Source organism: Gopherus evgoodei, chromosome 3, assembly GCF_007399415.2.
Source record: "Gopherus evgoodei ecotype Sinaloan lineage chromosome 3, rGopEvg1_v1.p, whole genome shotgun sequence".
NCBI lineage: Eukaryota > Metazoa > Chordata > Testudines > Testudinidae > Gopherus > Gopherus evgoodei.
In genome coordinates, this window is record NC_044324.1 from 91,952,410 (window position 1) to 91,971,288 (window position 18,879).

The 18,879-nt window shown below is 41.3% G+C and overlaps 1 protein-coding gene across 5 annotated transcripts in view; it reads right to left on the reverse strand.

Moving 5' to 3' along the window:
- Positions 1-17,016, reverse strand: part of PDSS2 (decaprenyl diphosphate synthase subunit 2) — a 175,507-nt gene extending 158,491 nt beyond the window's left edge. For 2 of the 5 annotated variants that reach the window (XR_003999556.1, XM_030556057.1), the window contains exon 1: positions 16,110-17,013. Coding sequence is in view for 4 of the 5 variants with exons in the window: in XM_030556057.1 (XP_030411917.1) it covers positions 16,110-16,411 (302 nt within the window). In the remaining variant the exon portion in view is untranslated. Of the gene's footprint in view, positions 1-16,109 lie in introns of all 5 variants that reach the window. The other 3 variants (XM_030556055.1, XM_030556058.1, XM_030556056.1) reach the window with 2 other exon arrangements.
- Between the last annotated feature and the right edge of the window lie 1,863 nt (positions 17,017-18,879).

Sequence of the window (18,879 nt, forward strand, 5' to 3'; positions counted from 1 at the left end):
GATCAAGATGCTGAAGCAGGCATACCAGAAGGCAAGGTAGGCCACCAGTTGCTCTGGTGCGGCGCCAAAGACATGCTGCTTCTACAACGAGCTGCATGCCATCCTTGGTGGTGACTCCACCTCCACTGCCAAGAGCCTCATTGATACTTCGAGAGGACTGAAGCAGTGGCCAACAGAGACAGCTCCCAGGATGAAGTGGTAGATGAGGAAGTGGAGTTAGAGGAGGATGCGAGATACATGACATGGTCATCGGGTGGTGCAGTGAGCCAGGATGTCTTTTTGACACTGCAAGAGTCTTGCCAGTCCCAGTACTCTGGCTTTGGCATGCCTGAAGCAGGAAAGGGGTGCTCCGTTGAGTACTCTTTTTACTTTGATACTGCATGGTGACATGAGATAGAGGTATCCTTAATTCTGTTACATGGTACAAGTGGGAGAAGGGATAGAAATTAACAACAGGTCTGTTTGCATCTGCTTCTCGTTCCCCTTTACAGCTACACAATGTGGGCCCTGCGGAAAACTTTGTTAATGCATACCGGGATCTCCTGGGAATCCTCCACACAGATCTCTAGGAAAATTTCCTGGAGGTACTCTGCAATCCTCTGCCGAAGGTTCCTTGGCAGAACAGCTTGTTTCTTCCTCCACTTGCCATGCCAATTGACAATTACTTCTAAAGGAACCAAAGCAGCACACACAGGTGAGCAACATAAGGACCTGGTCTGAAGCCACAATGCAGGAGATGCACCTTTGCATCCTCGGTTAGTCTCAGTAGTCTATATCAGCTCTGAGTCACCCCTGCCTGTGGAAAACAGTGCCAGTATTCAGAATAGCATCCCAAGGCGCTTGTACTGATCCCCGTACTAAACCACCTCCTACACATCAGCAGATAAGGAGATAAGGAGGCGACCAAGAAATAATAAGGAGGACATGTTTAGAGAAGTGCGTCAATCATCTGATCCTATAGATAGCGAGCACAGAGTGTGGAGAGAGACAATAAATGAAAAACTCAGAATGGGTAGCCAGGAGAGGAGAGAGGGGCAGGAGTGGCTGATAGAGGGGCAGGAGTGAATGATAAAGCTGACCAAGTACCAAGCAAATAGAGATGCTGAGGTCCTTGATGGAGCTGCAGTTGGAACGCATCCCTGATCAGGCAGTAGGCTCAATTTAAAAAAAATCTGCAAGTCCAAAAGTCGCATGACAGAAATATGATCCCAATGATTCACAAACAAAAAACATCTCTATATTCCTGTTGCTATAACAGCAACATAAAACATTTGTTCTCTGATGTCATTTTTGATCACATCATTTTGGAATCTGTTATTTTAAAAGTTGGTTGCTATGACACTGTACAGTTGTTAAATAGATTGATTGCCTACTTTCCTATTGACAAGACTATTTGTATCAGTTTTTATAAAGCTAATATGATGAACAAAATGAAAGATGTATCTTATTACATACTATAAAATCCAACAGCAGAAACACTTTTGACTCAGAGAATAGCACTCATTAATGTGTGGTAAAGCAAGGAGGAATGTCCTCCCACCCTCTTTCATGTTCCTGTTCTTCCCACTCCCTTGGGTCTTGTGTGCTGTGAACATCAAAAGGGTCTCGCAATGGCAAATGATGGCTAAATATTATTTCCTTTGGATCCTGTCAATAATGACTCACACTATATAGGGAGACAGAGTGTCAATGTCTCTCTTTAGAGGCTCAAAAGTATAATGTACAGATTCCACAGTAGTTCTAGCTTCTGTCTGCCAGGGCACAAGGGACCAGGGACAGATGAAAAATTGATCTCCTGTAGACAGATGCATTGCCTCTGTACCATTGCATTGGCTTGGGGAAGGATTTGTTTTTATAGTTAACTTTTATATAATTACTCAGACACTTTACAAGATACTGTGGACTCTCAAAAGCGCAATATTGAAAGCATGATACAGATATGGTGCTCAGAGTGAAATAGAAAAATAAATGGAGTTTCACTAAGCAAAAAACACAATTTCTATACAAAAACCACAAAGCTCAGTCATAACCTCTACTACACAACAAGTCGTGCAAAAGCTGTTAGTGCACATATACATAAGAACGGCCGTACTGAGTCAGATCAAAGGTCCATCTAGCCCAGTATCCTGTCTACCAACAGTGGCCAATGCCAGGTGCCCCAGAGGGAGTGAACCTAACAGGTAATGATCAAGTGATCTCTCTCCTGCCATCCATCTCCACCCTCTGACAAACAGCAGCAGAACAATTAATTTAAGATGTAAAAAATGGCACAGCTTGAAAAATTCACTCTCAATTTCTAAATGAGAAGAAAACTATTTTCAAAATAGGAAAAAAACAAGAATCAACAGCGACAAATTCAAGGACAGGTAGTTTATAAAACTGCTTTTAACTCAATCTTTGAAAAAGACTAGATTTCAAATTCATGGTATTCCTTTAAAGTCTGTCAGGTTTGTCTCCAGAAGCAGTTCCTCTAGGGCAAGCAGGGTAGACAGTCTTCTTTCCCTGAAGCAAACTAAACTGCTCAGAAATGGGGTAGAGAAAATAAATATTAATTTATGATATTGGGTTCCCCATCCTCTAATGAAACCTCCTTTCAGCTTTCCTAGCTTTTTATGTTTGTCCTCTTTGTGAAAGTCTAGAAAACTACAATGCAACAAAGAGTCCTATGGCACCTTATAGACTAACGGACGTATTGGAGCATAAGCTTTCATGGGTGACTAACCAGATCAGCCACATCATCACCGGTTCATTCACCCACACGTCCACCAATGTAATATACGCCATCCTGTGCCAGCAATGCCCCTCTGCTATGTACATCGGCCAAACTGGACAATACCTACATAAAAAGATTAATGGACACAAGTCAGACATTAGGAACGGCAATATACAAAAACCTGTAGGAGAACACTTCAACCTTCCTGGACACACAGTAGCAGATCTAAAGGTAGCCATCCTGCAGCAAAAAAACTTCAGGACCAGACTCCAAAGAGAAACTGCTGAACTTCAGCTCATTTACAAATTTGACACTATCAGCTCAGGATGAAACAAAGACTGTGAATGGCTAGCCAACTACAAAAGCAGTTTCTCCTCCCTTGGTTTTCACACCTCAACTGCTAGAAGAAGGCCTCATCCTCCCTGATTGAATTGACCTCGTTATCTCCTGACTGATTCTGGCCTGCATATTTATACCTGCTTCTGGAAATTTCCACCACATGCGTCTGACGAAGTGGGTATTCACCCACGAAAGCTCATGCTCCAATACGTCTGTTAGTCTATAAGGTGCCACAGGATTCTTTGTTGCATTTTACAGATCCCGACTAACACAGCTACCCCTCTGATACATAAAGTATAATATAACTGTAAAGGAATCTACATTATCATGCCAGTGGAATTTTGGGAAGGATAACCTCAAATAATAATAAATAGGGCCCTAATGTTGCCCTAGAATACCAGGGAAAAAAAACAGTAGAAGGCAGCTGGTGTAAAAGAAAAGGTGGACAGAAAGAAAGAAAATATCTAATAAACAAGAGTTGTTACAAATTGATCCTAAAAGTTACTGAAGTAACTGATTCAATTAAAAAAGCCTTAATAACAAAACACCCCAACCAACCTTGGAAACTGAATATTAGCCTTTTTAAATGCAGAAGCAAAAGAGAGAGGAGAAAAATATCACAAGTAACAAAATAGAGCCCTGGGCTGTAAGTACAATTCTGACTCTAAGGATATGTCTATGATTTGAGCTCATGAGGCTCGGGCTGCAGGGCTGTCTTACTGTGTGTAGACTTCCAGACTTGGGCTCCATCCCAAGCCTGGAACTCTACACAGCAATGAAACAGCACCACAGCCCAAGCCCCACAAGCCCAAGTCAGCACAAGCCAGCCATTGGTGTCTAGCAGTTGCGTAAACATATCCTATCAAGTATCTAAACTTTGAGCTGTGACATTTATTATTATTTGTAGTTTGTATAAGGTATATTTGGTAAGTAATTCCCTTCCTGGTTTAGAAAGAAAATTCCTTAAAACTACTTCACTGTATTATATAAATACCCACAATTTTCTTCTTTATTCAGAAATGTGGTAATGTTTTTTGAACTTATTCGTCAGTTGTCTTTTGCTGCCAGGAACAAACACATTGACATGTCACTAGCCCTATAGTACATTCAATTTCTCATTTTTAATATTGGTATGTACAAATTGCAATTTAGTTATGCAATACAGTTAAGAAGCATATATGTGAACCTAAATAGTTGCCGCTTTTTAAAAGAGCTGATGGTACTGTGTGTGTCAAGTACAATGAGCGTGAAGCAGGTTAATGGCATCACAAGTCAGTCCAGATTGATCCTTTGTCAGGTATTCCCATTTGTTCTCTTAGTTTAAGCTCATCTCATTTTTGTAACAGTAACTGGCTGTCATTTGTGCCATCTCTTGTCAGGGCTGACTGGCATTCATATTTTGTACATTATACATTCAATTTCTTCTTCATATGTGCTGAATCAAAGTTAAGAAATCCCAAAGCTTTCCATTTTGCCAAAATGAGTTGTATGTGAAATTCTGGTGAAATGTTAAGACTTGCAAGAAATGTACTCTCTGCAACAAATCAGCGTAATGCAAGTGCTCCTATGGAAATCTAGATTCCATATGAAAATAGTAGAAATGATTGATGTCAAGAAGACCACATTTTCTGTTGGAATTATTTACATCAGGATATACTAGCCAGCCTCTTCTCCTACTGAGCACATTTCATTTACCAAGACTGTTTTGCGTGGCGGGCTAATGCACTATGTGCATAAGTACTGAAAACCTGGGTTCACTACTTAAATGAGAATTATAGCAATAATAATAAATGTGAAATTGTCAAAATGTGCAAGTGGATTTAATTATCTCAACCAAATCCCTAGTTATTGTATGTCCACATCACAAAACTGACATCCAATTGTACTTTGCTTAGGAGAGGCAAAGGATTCAGCTGAAAAGATTGTTGTACCTTATGACTAGATGTGCATTGGTAATGTGTGTGTGGAGGAGCTTATACGATGAATGACAAAACTTCTAACACAATATTCACTATAGCTAAAAGCTAGTACTATCTATGGCATGGTTTTTATACCAAAGCATGAGTTCCCATTCCTTTCATGAGCACTACATTATGAATACTGTACAAATAAAGAGTGAATCTTAGCAAATGAAAAGATAAGACTATATGCAAAGTCAGTATTTTTACATTTTAATTCTTTAGGATTGCTTGTTTGAGACCATTACCTATCACATCCTTACAGTGGCAGGACAGTACAGCAAGTGTACACACACACACACACACACACACACACACAAACCTCAAGTGGTGACACTATCAACCAAGAGATGTCAGTGCATTGCGAGCATGCTATCAATTTAACTCGATCACACTGACTATATTACAGAATTAAAATTACCATACACATTTGATTCTGAAATAGGTCACCACCACCAAAAGGGCCATGTGAAAGTTGCTCTAGAAATCAATTTTGAATTGAATTTTGTTTAACACAAATCCCATACTTTTTAATGAGGACTTGAATAAACCAATTAGAGTGAAGGATGCCCTTAAAACTGAGAAGCTCTACATCACAAATTTCAACAGAACTGAATCATTCACTTTACTTTAAGGTTTTTTTTTGGTTTGTTTTTTTAATAACCTTTACTGTAGTGTAGTTAACCTTCCAGATGTGAACTGAATGATAACTGATGCAGTTCTGTCTTCCAGAGTCTGCTGACAGAAAAAACTTTCCCATAGGGTTGCTCAAAACTCTCTGGTAACAAGTAAAATTGATAAGAATGGGGTCAATTTCACACTGCTACTGGGCAAAGCGTGGCGCAGCAGTGACAGGACATGGTACTATTCATGTGGAAAGTGAACCAAAAATCTATCTGGGGAAGGAGAGAATAGTAGCACATATTTGTTTCTCTCATTCCTCCTTCCTGCAGCCAGGCACTGTGGGTGATGTAGCATAACAGACACCTAAACATCCTTGCCCAAGTCTCCACATGACAATACTCAAGGCTGAACTGTAAATTAAAGTTAAAGCAAGAGATTAGAGGAAAAATACCAAAGTAATCAGATGAATATGGACTGGAGCGCCTTACACACATATGCAGAAGCTATGTCACTTCTTCCAGTTCTTTCTACCTAACAAAAACTTATTCCTCCTACCCCTACCCCCCACGAGCCTTCCTTAACAGTTCATTCTGCCAAAATACATACAAAGATACCAAATCTCCAGATTCTTAGAATCACTCTTTTGGCTATGAATATGGTTGCAGAAACCCATGCCTGATACTTGATTAGCAGTTTCAGGTTATTCAACACTCCTAAAACACATTGTTAGGATATAGACATTCAGGCCTGTCTGCAAAGGCATATACCTTAAGAATTTAGTGTATTCTTATCACTTAGCTAGTTATAGAGGTATAAAAGAAAGAATCAAAATCACTGTCTGCCGGTGTCAGGGCCTTCTATTACTGTGACAGTCTGTGGCCTGGTTCTTAGGCTAAGGCCTTCAGCTAAGCAGTAGAGGTCAACCATAAAGTGTTGGCCAACATGGGAAGTGTATGGTCACATCCTCACATTCCAAACTAGTCACAATGAAATAAGGTGCTATTGGGCTGTTAGGAATACAATCCTGTCCTGATATTCCTATCACCTCCAGAGAAAGGGAAGAGCCTAGAAAATGTAAAAGGAAACTTAGTTTGATAGCATCCTGTCTGGCAAGAACTCACTTATCAATAGCTGGGATGTGAAATCCTCATTTCTGTATTGTTCTGTCACTGTAGTCTCCACTTCCCTATTGTTTGTCTGTATAATCTCTGTCTGGTTCTGTGATTGTTTCTGTTTGCTGTATAATTAATTTTGTTGGGTGTAAACCAATTAAGGCGGTGGGATATAATTGGTTAAATAACCATGTTATAGTATGTTTGGATTGGTTAGCTAAATTTCTGTAAAATGATTGGTTAAGGTATAGCTAAGCAGAACTCAATTTTTACTGTATAGTCTGCAGTCAATCAGGAAGTAAGGGGGGAATGGGAACAGGGACTGGGGGTGGGGGAATTGGGATCATGTTTTGCTAAGGGGGGGAATCAGAACAGGGAATAGGGACAGTGACACAGGCAAGGCCCTGTGGTGTCAGAGCTGGGAAGGGAGACACTAAGGAAGGAAACTGGAATCATGCTTGCTGGAAGTTCACCCCAATAAACATTGAATTGTTTGCACCTTTGGACTTCGGGTATTGTTGCTCTCTGTTCATGCGAAAAGGACCAGGAAGTGAGAGGGTGAAGGAATAAGCCCCCTAACACACATCAAGGCTTTACATGTTACTACTCTACACTGTCTAGAGACAAATATATCAATAGTTATGCGATTAATGGCAGACATACCAAATATGAGAAATATCTTCACATTTCTGATAGTACTGCCAGCAAAAGTCTGCTTTAGTGGTGATGGTTAGTGCTTTCAACTACTTCAGTACGGTCCTGTGGCACTTTATAGACTAATAGAAGTATTGGAGCATAAGCTTTCGTGGGTGAGTTCCCACTTCATCAGACGCACGTGCTGGAAATTTCCACCACATGCATCTGATGAAGTGGGAACTCACCCACAAAAAGCTTATGCTCCAATACTTCTATTGGTCTATAAGGTGTCACAGGACTCTGTTGCTTTTTACAGATCCAGACTAAAATGGCTACGTCTCTGGTACATCAATAGGGTTCCATGTAGGCACAGGAATCCACTTGTAAGAATGTCATTACAGGATTGATGCCCTTATAGTTAACATCATGGATGTTCAAATCATCTTCATGATGCAGACACACATTTTATAAAAAGTTTCATTATAACATGTTGCAAAAATTTTAAAAGAGAACAATTTAAACTTGTTTTAACCTCCCACCCAGCAGCAGATTGAATCTATGCCTCTGAGGTCCCTTACACCCTCAGCAACTCAGTGAAACTTAAATCACCATCATCAGTTTTGAAGCTGTCTCCAGGCAGAAGCTATAAAGTGACCAGATACATTACTTGTCAATTTCACTATCCTGTTGCTGGCTACTTTCAGAGAAAGTTTCATTAGCCATTGGGCATCTGTGTTTTTCAAGCCCTAAAAATGATACATTTTAAATGCAACAAAGAAGAAAGCTACTGATGGTCAGTCAAAACAGTTTTAATTGGTAGAGGGAGAAAAAGTTTTACCCCAATGAATTTGTGCAGATAAAACAGAAACTGGCCCTCATGAATCCAGCATCCCAGTGGTAGAACAAATCTCCACATCTATTCAAGGCAGATCAATCAGACATCCAAATAAGAAAATACATGCGCTCCCTCCATCTACAGATACCAATCATCTGCTGCCAGATTAAACCATTTTCAGTAGGTCATTCTGCTACCTGAAGTATCTTCTTAAGATGCCATTATTATGGGATTATTTCTGATGTTTCCCAGTATTGAAAATTGGTAAGATTAAGGGAAAAGATGACCAACTACTAAAGTTTACTACACATGAAAATGTTATATTCTAACTAGTAAACATTATTATTCTTGAACAATTTGTTCTGTGTTTCTAGTTCAGCAACTAGGTAGATTAAAGGAATATGGTCCACATGATTTATGGTTTGCCACCTTCTTCCATGCTACCATTATGCCTCAAACATTAATAAATCACCTTCTCCTTGTTCAATTTTCTCCTTAATACTCACTGCTTTTATAAAATCTATCAGTTCTAATCCACCTCTGAATCACAGTTCATTCTTTCATAAACTTATAAATATTTATAAGTTTAACAAATGAATGTGTCTGGTGCAACCAGTCTGTAGCTCCTGCTCTTTGCAGGAAATTACCACCACGCTACCGGGACTTTATTCTCCTAATTTACCATTTTCCTTCACACACCTTCCATATATGTTATCCTGGCATAGGATTCAAGAAACAAGGTTTAATTTGTAAACCCTCCTCCTGACAGTGCATGAACCACAATGTAGACCTGACAAAAAACAAAAGTGAAATTAACCAGTCTATTTCTGCCGTCCAAATAGACTGTAGTGCAAAAAAATAAATAAAAAGCATTAATGGATTATCAGTCTTCTAAATTAAAAAATGGAACACCTAATATACATGTCTAACACAATCACTTGTCCCTTTCTCTAGAAACAGACTCTCAGTACTGCCAACCCAAAGCATTCAAAAATCATGAGTCAGGCCCTCAAAAATCTAGTTTGTATTTTAAAAAAACTGAGATTTAAAAAAATAAATAAATAAATATCAGAGGAGGGATGTATTTACCTTTAGGTTTTGAGTCTTTAGGGTTCACATTTCCAAGCTTTTCTCTGTTGAACATGAGGGCTAAAAACTATTTTTAAATGAAAGCTGAGATTCTTATGACTCTTGGAGATGGCGGTTTAAGTATCACAAGAGATGACATTACTATCTTTGTTCTACAGTGTCCTGCTTGCCCCTGAGGTATGGATGAGGAGGAGTAGGAAAACAGATGTCTGCACAGGCTGGGTCACTAGAAGCCTGCACACCAATTGAGCCACTGCCCAGAGTCAGAACAAGCAACTCCATATTAATTTGACCTTGTAGCAGTGGACTCATCTGTTGGGTGGAATGTATCTCACCAAAAGGGCTTATGGTTGATGCAGAGCAACACCACAACAGGCAGCACATGCAGGTTCTGGTAGCCTGATGTCAATTTCAACAGCTCAGGTTGTTGGCCAGCCTCCCAGGGTTCACACAAACCCCTGTCCCTGTCCCTTCCTCCTTAACCAGTACAATACTCTCAGCTTTGCAAAAAATAGGGATGCCAGATAAAGGCAATGAAAACTCAGCCATATGGTTTTCAGGGATTCATAGTTATCCTAATTAATTGTGAAATTAAATGCTTAAAACTGAAAGTGTGTTAATGAGGTGGTAACAGAGTTAAGGACATTTTCATTCAGAAACAGTTCTACTCTGAAAAGTGACTTGGTAAACAATTACTAGGGTTTCCATGTGTGTTGTAGTAATAGTTTGGTTTATAAGTACAGAAATGTTTTTTGTAATTGCCACCTCTGCAAACTTGGCCTAGGATCCTACAGCAAACCAGGTTCTTACCTGCTCATGCATCCTCCCCAGTAATCAAGAGTCTTCAAGCTAAATACTCTCCTAAAATATAACTCCAGTGTCCTCCAACTGTGCAACACTGTTACAGTGAGATTACACAATTTCATTCCTCCTAAATTAGTGCAGTGAATATTTGTAACTCAGTTTACACAGGCATCTTTGGTAAAAAGCACAAATGCAATAACTCCGAGATATTAAAGTAACTCTTTTTACCTCACAATTTTTAATAAGTAACAGATTACAATGGCTTGTGGGTAATTTACACCTAAATTATTTACACAAGTGTGATAAAGTGGACTAGGCCCTGAGACCACCTTCTGGAGCCTTGTAGCCCTGCCAGACCCCGCTCCAGAAAAGGGAAGTGAAAAGAGTCCTCCAAGCTGCCTACAGCAGTGGCATGGGACACAGCCAATCAGAGAGAGGCCGCAGGAAGCAGCCAGTCCAGACCCAGCAGGCCCATATAAAAGGAGTTGCAGTGCAGATGAGAGTCAGTTCCTTGATGACAGAGCATGGATAGTGTGCCTGGCTGAGAGACCTTGGAGAGAAGTTCTGGCAGAGACCTGGGGGAATGCAAAGGAGCTCCGGACTGGCTGCTGGGACTCAACCAGGACAAGGCCCAGCGATAAGGGCAAAGAATTAGCTGTGTCCATGGGGAAGTGGCCCAGACAATTGTAGCAGAAATGCAGTTTAACTAAAGGGATGTAGTGGATGGCTGCTATCTAGATAGTCCCTGGACTGGGACCCAGAGTAGAGGATGGGCCTGAGTCTCTTTCCCCCTCCCTCTGTAGCCACTGGGAAAGTAACCTGGACTTTGATGCACCCTAGAAGAGGAAATGAACTCTTTTAGTGGCCCAGCAGAAGAGTTGGGGCCAGAAAAGCCCAGAGAAGCAAAGTGTTTCTAGGGAGGGAACCCTAGTGGATGTGACAGCTGGGACTACTTAAAGAGCAGGGACAATTTGAGAGTGCCCAAAGGGCTGAGAGACCATTTGAACCAGGATACTTTAATAAACCCTGTTGGACTGACTGAGGATCAAGCTCAGGAACATAGCTGCAGATAAAGAGATTTAGAGAGCATTGAGATAGGCTCCCTGTTGTACTTATATGGCAGAAGGGGTTTGATTTTTATTTCACATACAGACTCTGTGGGACTTGGCCGGAGGGTGAGTCACCAAAGACTCATCACAAACAGAGTAAGTGCAGGCACACACAGAGAGGGGATGCTCATAAGACGTGAGTGTGAGACCATTACAAGAAGTTACAGAGGAACTGGAAACAGTTCCCACACTACGAAGCAATATTTGGACGTAGCTGTTTTTAAACCGATAAGCAAGTTTTGGGATGACAAATTCATTTAAAGCAGAATGCAAATTTTGAGGTGATTGAGTACTTGTTGATTTTAAATCATTTTTTAAAATTTACCAGAAACTGTGCCATCTTAAAGCTAATGTACCTCTCAGTTTAAGTGTTTGAACACAAATGAAAATTAAGATATAGTCCAAAACCTGCAAGGAGCAAAAACTCCACTAGAAAGAACCCTGATAATCCAAGCCTTTTCTTTCTGTAGTAATCCATGCATACTGTGTCTAGATCTACTTACGTCTATCATGACAAGCAATTTTATATGGAACTAAAATGCAGCTCTTTCCTCACTACCCACCCCAGGATAAAATGGCTACAAAGTAAACTGTGTCCCATAATGTATATACAAGACCAGTTCTATTTCCTTTAGTGATAGTATAAATGATACATTGGCCATTACATTTATCTGAAATAAGTGATATCCTTCTCAGGGGATGTTAAGATAATCAAGAATACTGTATTTTATTCACACTTTGTCTTTTTAGAAAAGTGGATTTTTGCAACAATTACTTTCTTTGCTTGTTGTTTTAAAAAGAAACTGATTTATTTTCCTCCTATGATTGAGAAGTCACCTGTTCGCTTTGCTAAAAAAAAGTTAGCCAAAAGCCTAAAAAATGAAAAAATGTAAATGTTATTTTGAAGCTCTGTTTAAAACACTTCATTATACAGAAAAAGAAAAAAGAAAGCTTTGAAAAGCTGCACAGTGACTCATGGGATTACAAATAGATTCACTAGCACTCCTTAAATTGCAACTTTACTTCTAGAGCTTCCATTTAAGATGAACATTGTAACAACAGTAGTTGTGTGTTCTTTATCATAATTGTTTATGCAACAACATTCATCCAAAGATCAGTTCTATATAAGTCTTAATGAATTAAATGTAACACCTCAGGAAAAAAAATACAATCTTCCATTTTACAGATGAGTACATGAAAGCACAGAAAGGTTAAGTGACTTGCCCAAGGTCACAGTGTCAACTGCACAATTGTGAAGAGAACCCAGCAATCCCAATTCCCTGTAACACAATTTAGCCACTGGACAGCAATCCTTCTGAAATAAAGTTTAACCTCCCCTCAAAAAAACAAACTATAAAATAAAACTGAACTAGAGGATCACCTCTTGAAATGGTTGACTCTACAAAAGAAGCTGACTTTCACTACTAGTGAACCAAGTCTACAGCAGATGGAACAATAATATATAGGAATATTGATATGCAAAGGGCTTTCAATATGATAGGATATGTTGCTATTTACTTTCAAAGACAGAGCAGCAGCAATTCTGAACGGCATCATTTTTCTCAAATAGGAATTTTTTCTACCTATATTTCTGTCTGTAAAATCCAGAGCTGTCTTTATAAAAGCCTGGCTACAAAAGCAGCCAGACAAGAAGAAAGAGGTGAAGACAAGGGAAAGGAGTTGGTTGTAGAAGATCACGTGCCAAAGTTAAGGGTGTGGAGGGTAGAAATCAGAGAGGGCTGTGAGCAATCATAATTTCACCAGTTTGTCAACCAATATGTCATATACAAGTCCAAAAAATAAGCAGATACTTGCAATGCCTAACTTCTAATTGGACTACCTCAGCAGCATATAGTCTTATTTTTAACTTATTCAAGCAAACTTTTTTTTCCAATATAAATACAAACAGCATCCATAAACGTGAATTATGTATCAAACATCTTTAAATAACTCTGGAATAGCCAACTTTAGGCATGTTTAAAATCTTGACCTCAATGACCATGGGAAAGGAAACTTAAAACTGGAATAATTTTAAGATATAGATAATTCTATAATCAGAAAATTTAAAGACAAACCCTAAGAATTTTAGTATTGAAAAACTAAGGCTACTGTGTATCAGAATATGGGTCACTGACTATCAATTTCAATTCTAATCCCTTTGCCTAAAATATAAATAATCAATACTTATGGTCAAATATACACACACCAGTAAAATCTCAAACATATACATATTGTAGGGAATAAAGGAACCAAAAAACTCTCACTAGTGCAAAATAATCCTTGAAAATAAGTTAGGGTAGTAATTTGTACATAACTATTTAAATGTATTGCCAATAGTGAATTAACCCTTCTGATAATATATATAACCGAAGGCCATAGGAAGTGCTTCTGTGTCGATGTAGCAAAATAAGAATAAAATTATTAAAAACATACAGATAGAACTCAAGCTTTTTGTATGACTGAATGTTGTACTTTTATTCCCACTACAAGTGGTCAGTTTACTACCAAGCTTCAAAGAGGTTCTGAACACATAATTTCTGAAGTAACAAACCGTGGGCCTGATTGTACATGTCCTCTACGCACGGCCTCCTATTGAAGAAGTTGGCTTATGCTCCATGAGCTTGCAGGATAAAGCCCCTGAGTGGTTCACATGTACCCTTTTAATAGGAGTATTATAGCTCCCGAGAAAATTATAAACAACGTCTTTCAGATTAACTCATTAATAAACCAATAAAAATAAGAACTATACATTAAAAGCAGCACTATTTAAGTCCGTCTGCATACGCCAGCTCTGATCATGCGTGTCTCTACAACATGACTACACTCAGTTGTCCCCTACCCTGGTTACAACATAGTTTACCCCCCTCTACCCAAAATGTATGGGAGCACTGTTAGACTGTGACTAGTATAAAAGAATAAAACTTTGGATTTCACCCAGTAACAGACACACTACTAGGCTTCCATTACACAAACTTCTAACCATATTGAAGCTGGGTCCTCCACCTCTGTTATAGTTGTAGTGTACATGGGACATTGTATTTTTAAAGCTTTGTAGACTAAATATAACCAAATGCAAAAACACCTTTTGGTTAAATTAAAAAGCTGTTAGAAGGGTATGCATAAATCATGCTATTGATTAAGAGCTATAAAGAGATCAACCAAAAATTCTTCCCTCCATATTTTTTCAAAGGCCAAAAACAGCAAATACTCTCCATTTTTTATTTTATTAGCAAGTTAATTATATGCTAGTACTGCAATCTTCAATATGCCTTTTACTGAAAACCTACTGGCATCAAATACGCCAAAAGTCCACAAAAAGTAAATATTTCTTTTTAATAGGTTTTATGGATCTCTATATTTTAATAATTTGATCAATGCAATCAATATTGTTCATATATAACACTATCCTGGCATACTTAATCTAACAATTGGAGAAAACTCAATCCAAGCATTCCATATCTTATAGTTTTATAGTAACTAATTCAGAGTTTGAAACACAAGTGTTATAAAGTTGCTCATGAAAACTAGGCAACTGATATTTTCTTTTAAAGAGAGAAATTAAGCATTTGTTTTGAACAAGTTACTTTTCATTTTAAACCTTTTCACAAAAGTCCATGCATACAAAATTTGAGTCTTGTTAACCTTGAATATACTTTCACCAATAACATCTCTTCCACTCTAGTGATAGGAGTATGTAAAATATCACTTTTTGAAGGAGAGAGATTTTTTTAAAAATCACAAGAACATATCAATACAATATACTTTAAGAGTTCTGTAATCTGGACACAGATTCTTGTGTCTTACAATTGGCAAAGAAAATACTGTCCAGAACAAACCTTGCTTTTGCTTATTTGTGAGCATGTACATCTTCATCAGCATTTTGCTTTCACAATAACTGAGTGAGATAGTTCTGTCCCTTGATTTCAAATGTCCCACCACCCTGGACAAACTTGCCAGTAACCATCTTAATTTTTTAACAGGAGAAATGTTCTGAAAAAATCTTGTTAACAAAATATATGTTTGACATATGCATCATTTTGAGATCTTTACTTGACTAGTTTTTCCTGTTTTCTTTCATTTGGATGGTTTCTTCCAAACGTGGTTCTCAACATTTGGAAAGTACAATGGTTAATGAAGAAAGGTTAGCTTTGTACAGTGAAACAGTTCTTTGCATACTATAAATGTAATAAACCAATCATTCACTCTTCAACTGATGTACTGGAAGGGGACAATTTTTGAATAAAAATGGATGCAAGGAAATTCAGATTCCATTTCTGTTGGCGGTATGCATATGCAGAAAAGTGTACCACAATTTAAGACAGAATTTCCGAGAGGATGCGTCAGTTGTGTTAAAACCCTTTAAAATGGGAAAGTGCTACAGTTAACATAAACAACATATCAGTCTTATGTATAATGCCAACCTCCTTCTTAGCTGAGCTTCTTAATCCTGAACTCCTGACAAATAAACCAACCTCAGTAAGTCTTATTATTTCTATTACAGTAGCACCTAGTGACTCAGCTAAGGTTAGGTCCACACTGAAATAAGCTCTATGCAAACATCAAATAAGAGATCATCCATTATTAGAAAGAAGACTTTGCGGGGAATGTCTCTCTCCTTCAAAGATAGAAGATGTTGGGAAAAGGAGTATGTTGTAACGTGACGTACAATTTCCCTAAAGACTTAAAAATCTCATTCTGTACCAGACCAAGAGCCCTGATTAAACAGCAACTATTCACAGTCCAGACATTATCAAAGGCAGGTTTCCCTTCGTGGAAGGAATAACAGGAGTTGCAGTGGAGGAAGACAGGTTGCCTCTATCTTATGTATTACAATCACAAAATCTGAGTACGGGGACCCATGGTAGAAGGGGCGTGGGCCCCGGTGTTTACCTGGCGGTGTTCAGCAGCGGGTGCTTGGTCCCAACCAACTTGCGGACCTGCATGGCGATGTTGCTCAGCTCGTCGCTCAGCAGACAGCGGAGGCTAATAAACGAGGTCGGATACCCCACGATCTTCTCAGCCTCGGACACCACTTTACTCCAGTGAGACGCAGCAGACGGGAAACCCGAGAACAGGCCCCTCCGCCACCGCACACCGCCGCCTCCTCCCAGCGCAGACCAGAGCCCGGGGGGCGGCGGCGGCAGCAGCCGGGAGCAACAGCCCCCCCAACGCAACAACACCAGGGGACACATTATCCCAGCCTCTTAACAGACCCCCAGCCCTGCGCTTCGCCCCCAATAGCTTTCGCCCGCCGCGCCCAGCCTGGCTGCGCTAATGCTGCCCAACCCCCCGTTCTCCTGCCGCAGCCCCTCAGTGCCCCCGTGCCCGACTGCACCCCAACTCTGTCACCGCCGCCAACAGGCTCCGACCCAGGGGCGGCCGGATACGAAGCCACCCCGTGTCCAGCCCTTCTCCCCGCGCAGCGCCTGGCCCTCAAGCCCTGCGACCCGGGTCCCCTTCTCCCTGCCTAGGACGCGGGGCTGCGCGGCGGTGAGATGCGGCGGCCTTCCGCGGCGCTGGCCGGCCCCGCTCCCCGGCAGGGGCTAAACTACTGCTATCGCCGCTCCCCACGAGGGATGCTCGGGCAGCCGCCAGCCCGGGCTGCTTGTGCCATGGGGGCAGCCATCTTAGCTGTCGTAAAACACAAGACGTAGAGCAATGACGACTACGGAATAGAAGCCTTCCCGCTTCCTCAATTTCCGTGTTCAGGAGGCGGGGGCAGGAGGCGAGGGAGGCGTTTGTTTCCCGCTGCTTCCCATATGGTGGAGGCTGCAGGATGAAATGCCCAGGGCAGGCTCCTCATCCCAAAGGAGCCCGTTACACCCCCACCAGCCCCTCCCAGAAAGCCCGTTACACCCCCACCAGTCCCTCCCCAGAAAGCCCGTTACACCCACAGTGACTCCCCCTCCAGTCCCTTCCCAGAGAGCCTGTCACACACCCAGTGACACCCCCTGACAGTCCCTTCCCAGAGAGCCTGTCACACCCAGAACGACAGCCTCTTCAGTCCCTTCTCAGGGACCCTGTTAAACCCCCAGTGACACCCAATCCAGTCTCTTCCCAGAGAAGTTATCATAGCCCCAGTGACATCTGCACCAGTCCCTTCCCAGAGAGCCTGTCATACCCCTAGTGACACCCCCTACAGTCCCTCCCCAGAGAGCCCATCATTCCCACAGTAAAACCCTCTCCAGTCGGTCCCCAGATAGCCTGTCATACCCCTAGTGACACCCCCTACAGTCCCTCCCCAGAGAGCCCATCATTCCCACAGTAAAACCCTCTCCAGTCGGTCCCCAGATAGCCTGTCATACCCCTAGTGACACCCCCTACAGTCTCTCCCCAGAGAGCCCATCATTCCCACAGTAAAACCCTCTCCAGTCGGTCCCCAGAGAGCCTGTCATACCCACAGTGACACCCCATCCAGTCCCTTTCCAGAGAGCCTGTCACACCCACAGTGACAACCCCTCTGGTCTGTCCCCAAAGAGTCAGTGTCACACACAGGGAATTGTGGTGGTGGTATTATTCTGAACTGAGGCACAGAGACATAAATGTTAAAGTACCAACTAATTTTGGGTGCCCAGTTGAATATGCCTTTGGAGGGCTTTTTTCTGAATTTTTTTAGCACTTAGTTCAGAACATAACTATTATTGACTTCTGCAAGTCAGATCCAAACTTGAGCATTCAGAAAATCAGGAACACACAGTTAGTGGCCACCTTTGAGAAATTTAGTTTAAGTGACTTGCCCAATATCTCATAGGACCTCTGAAGAAGAGGTAGAGGTAGAATCCACTTCTCCAGGATAGCATTCAGCTGCCACTGTTACTCAATCCTTTCTCTTCCCTTAGTCCCCTTCCTCATCCATTTCACACCTCTCAAGCAGAAGACGTAAGGTATGGGGAAGGTACACACTGCACCCTTCTGCCATCACATTCCAGGGACCAGCTGGAGGAGGGATAGCACAACAGAACAGTTCAGTTGGGAGGCTTAGGAGCTGGAGAGACTCCTGTCTCCTCGCCCCGGGGATCATTCCATCTACAGAGAGAGTCAAGAGAAGTGGGACAAGCTTCAGGCCCTTGATGACCATTGACCCTGGGTGCCTTTGTTCAATCATGCATCCAGTTCCTTCAGGACATGGATCATGGCTCCGGCTTCTTCTATGCCCTGGAACAAAAGAGGGGGGCCAAAAAGCATATTACCTGCCTCCTGGCAAAGGACGGCACCCCTCTCACAAATCTAGTGGAGATGTAGGAAAGGGCAAGGTCTCATCTATGCTAGCCTTTTCTCCCCAGATTCAAATGATGCCATCACCTGTGGTGTCCCAGAGGACAAACTCCCTATGGTCAGTGCAGGAGACCAGGACCAGTTAGAGCAACCTCTCACTTAGGCCGAATTCTAAGACACTTTCTTTCTGACGCCCACCAACAAATCTACAGGCATCAATGGGCTGACCCCGGAGTTCTAATGGCTATTTTGGGATGTCCTTGGCTCAGACCTCACCATCACCTGGGCCAGATTCTTGGGCATCTGGTTGTTCATCGTTTTGTGCAGACAGACCCTGCTGCCTAAGAAGGGGGACCTCCATGGCTTCAGGTATTGGTGCCCAGTTTTTCTCCTCAGCATGGACTACAAGGTTGTCACAAAAGCCATCTCACTGTGGCTGGGGTCT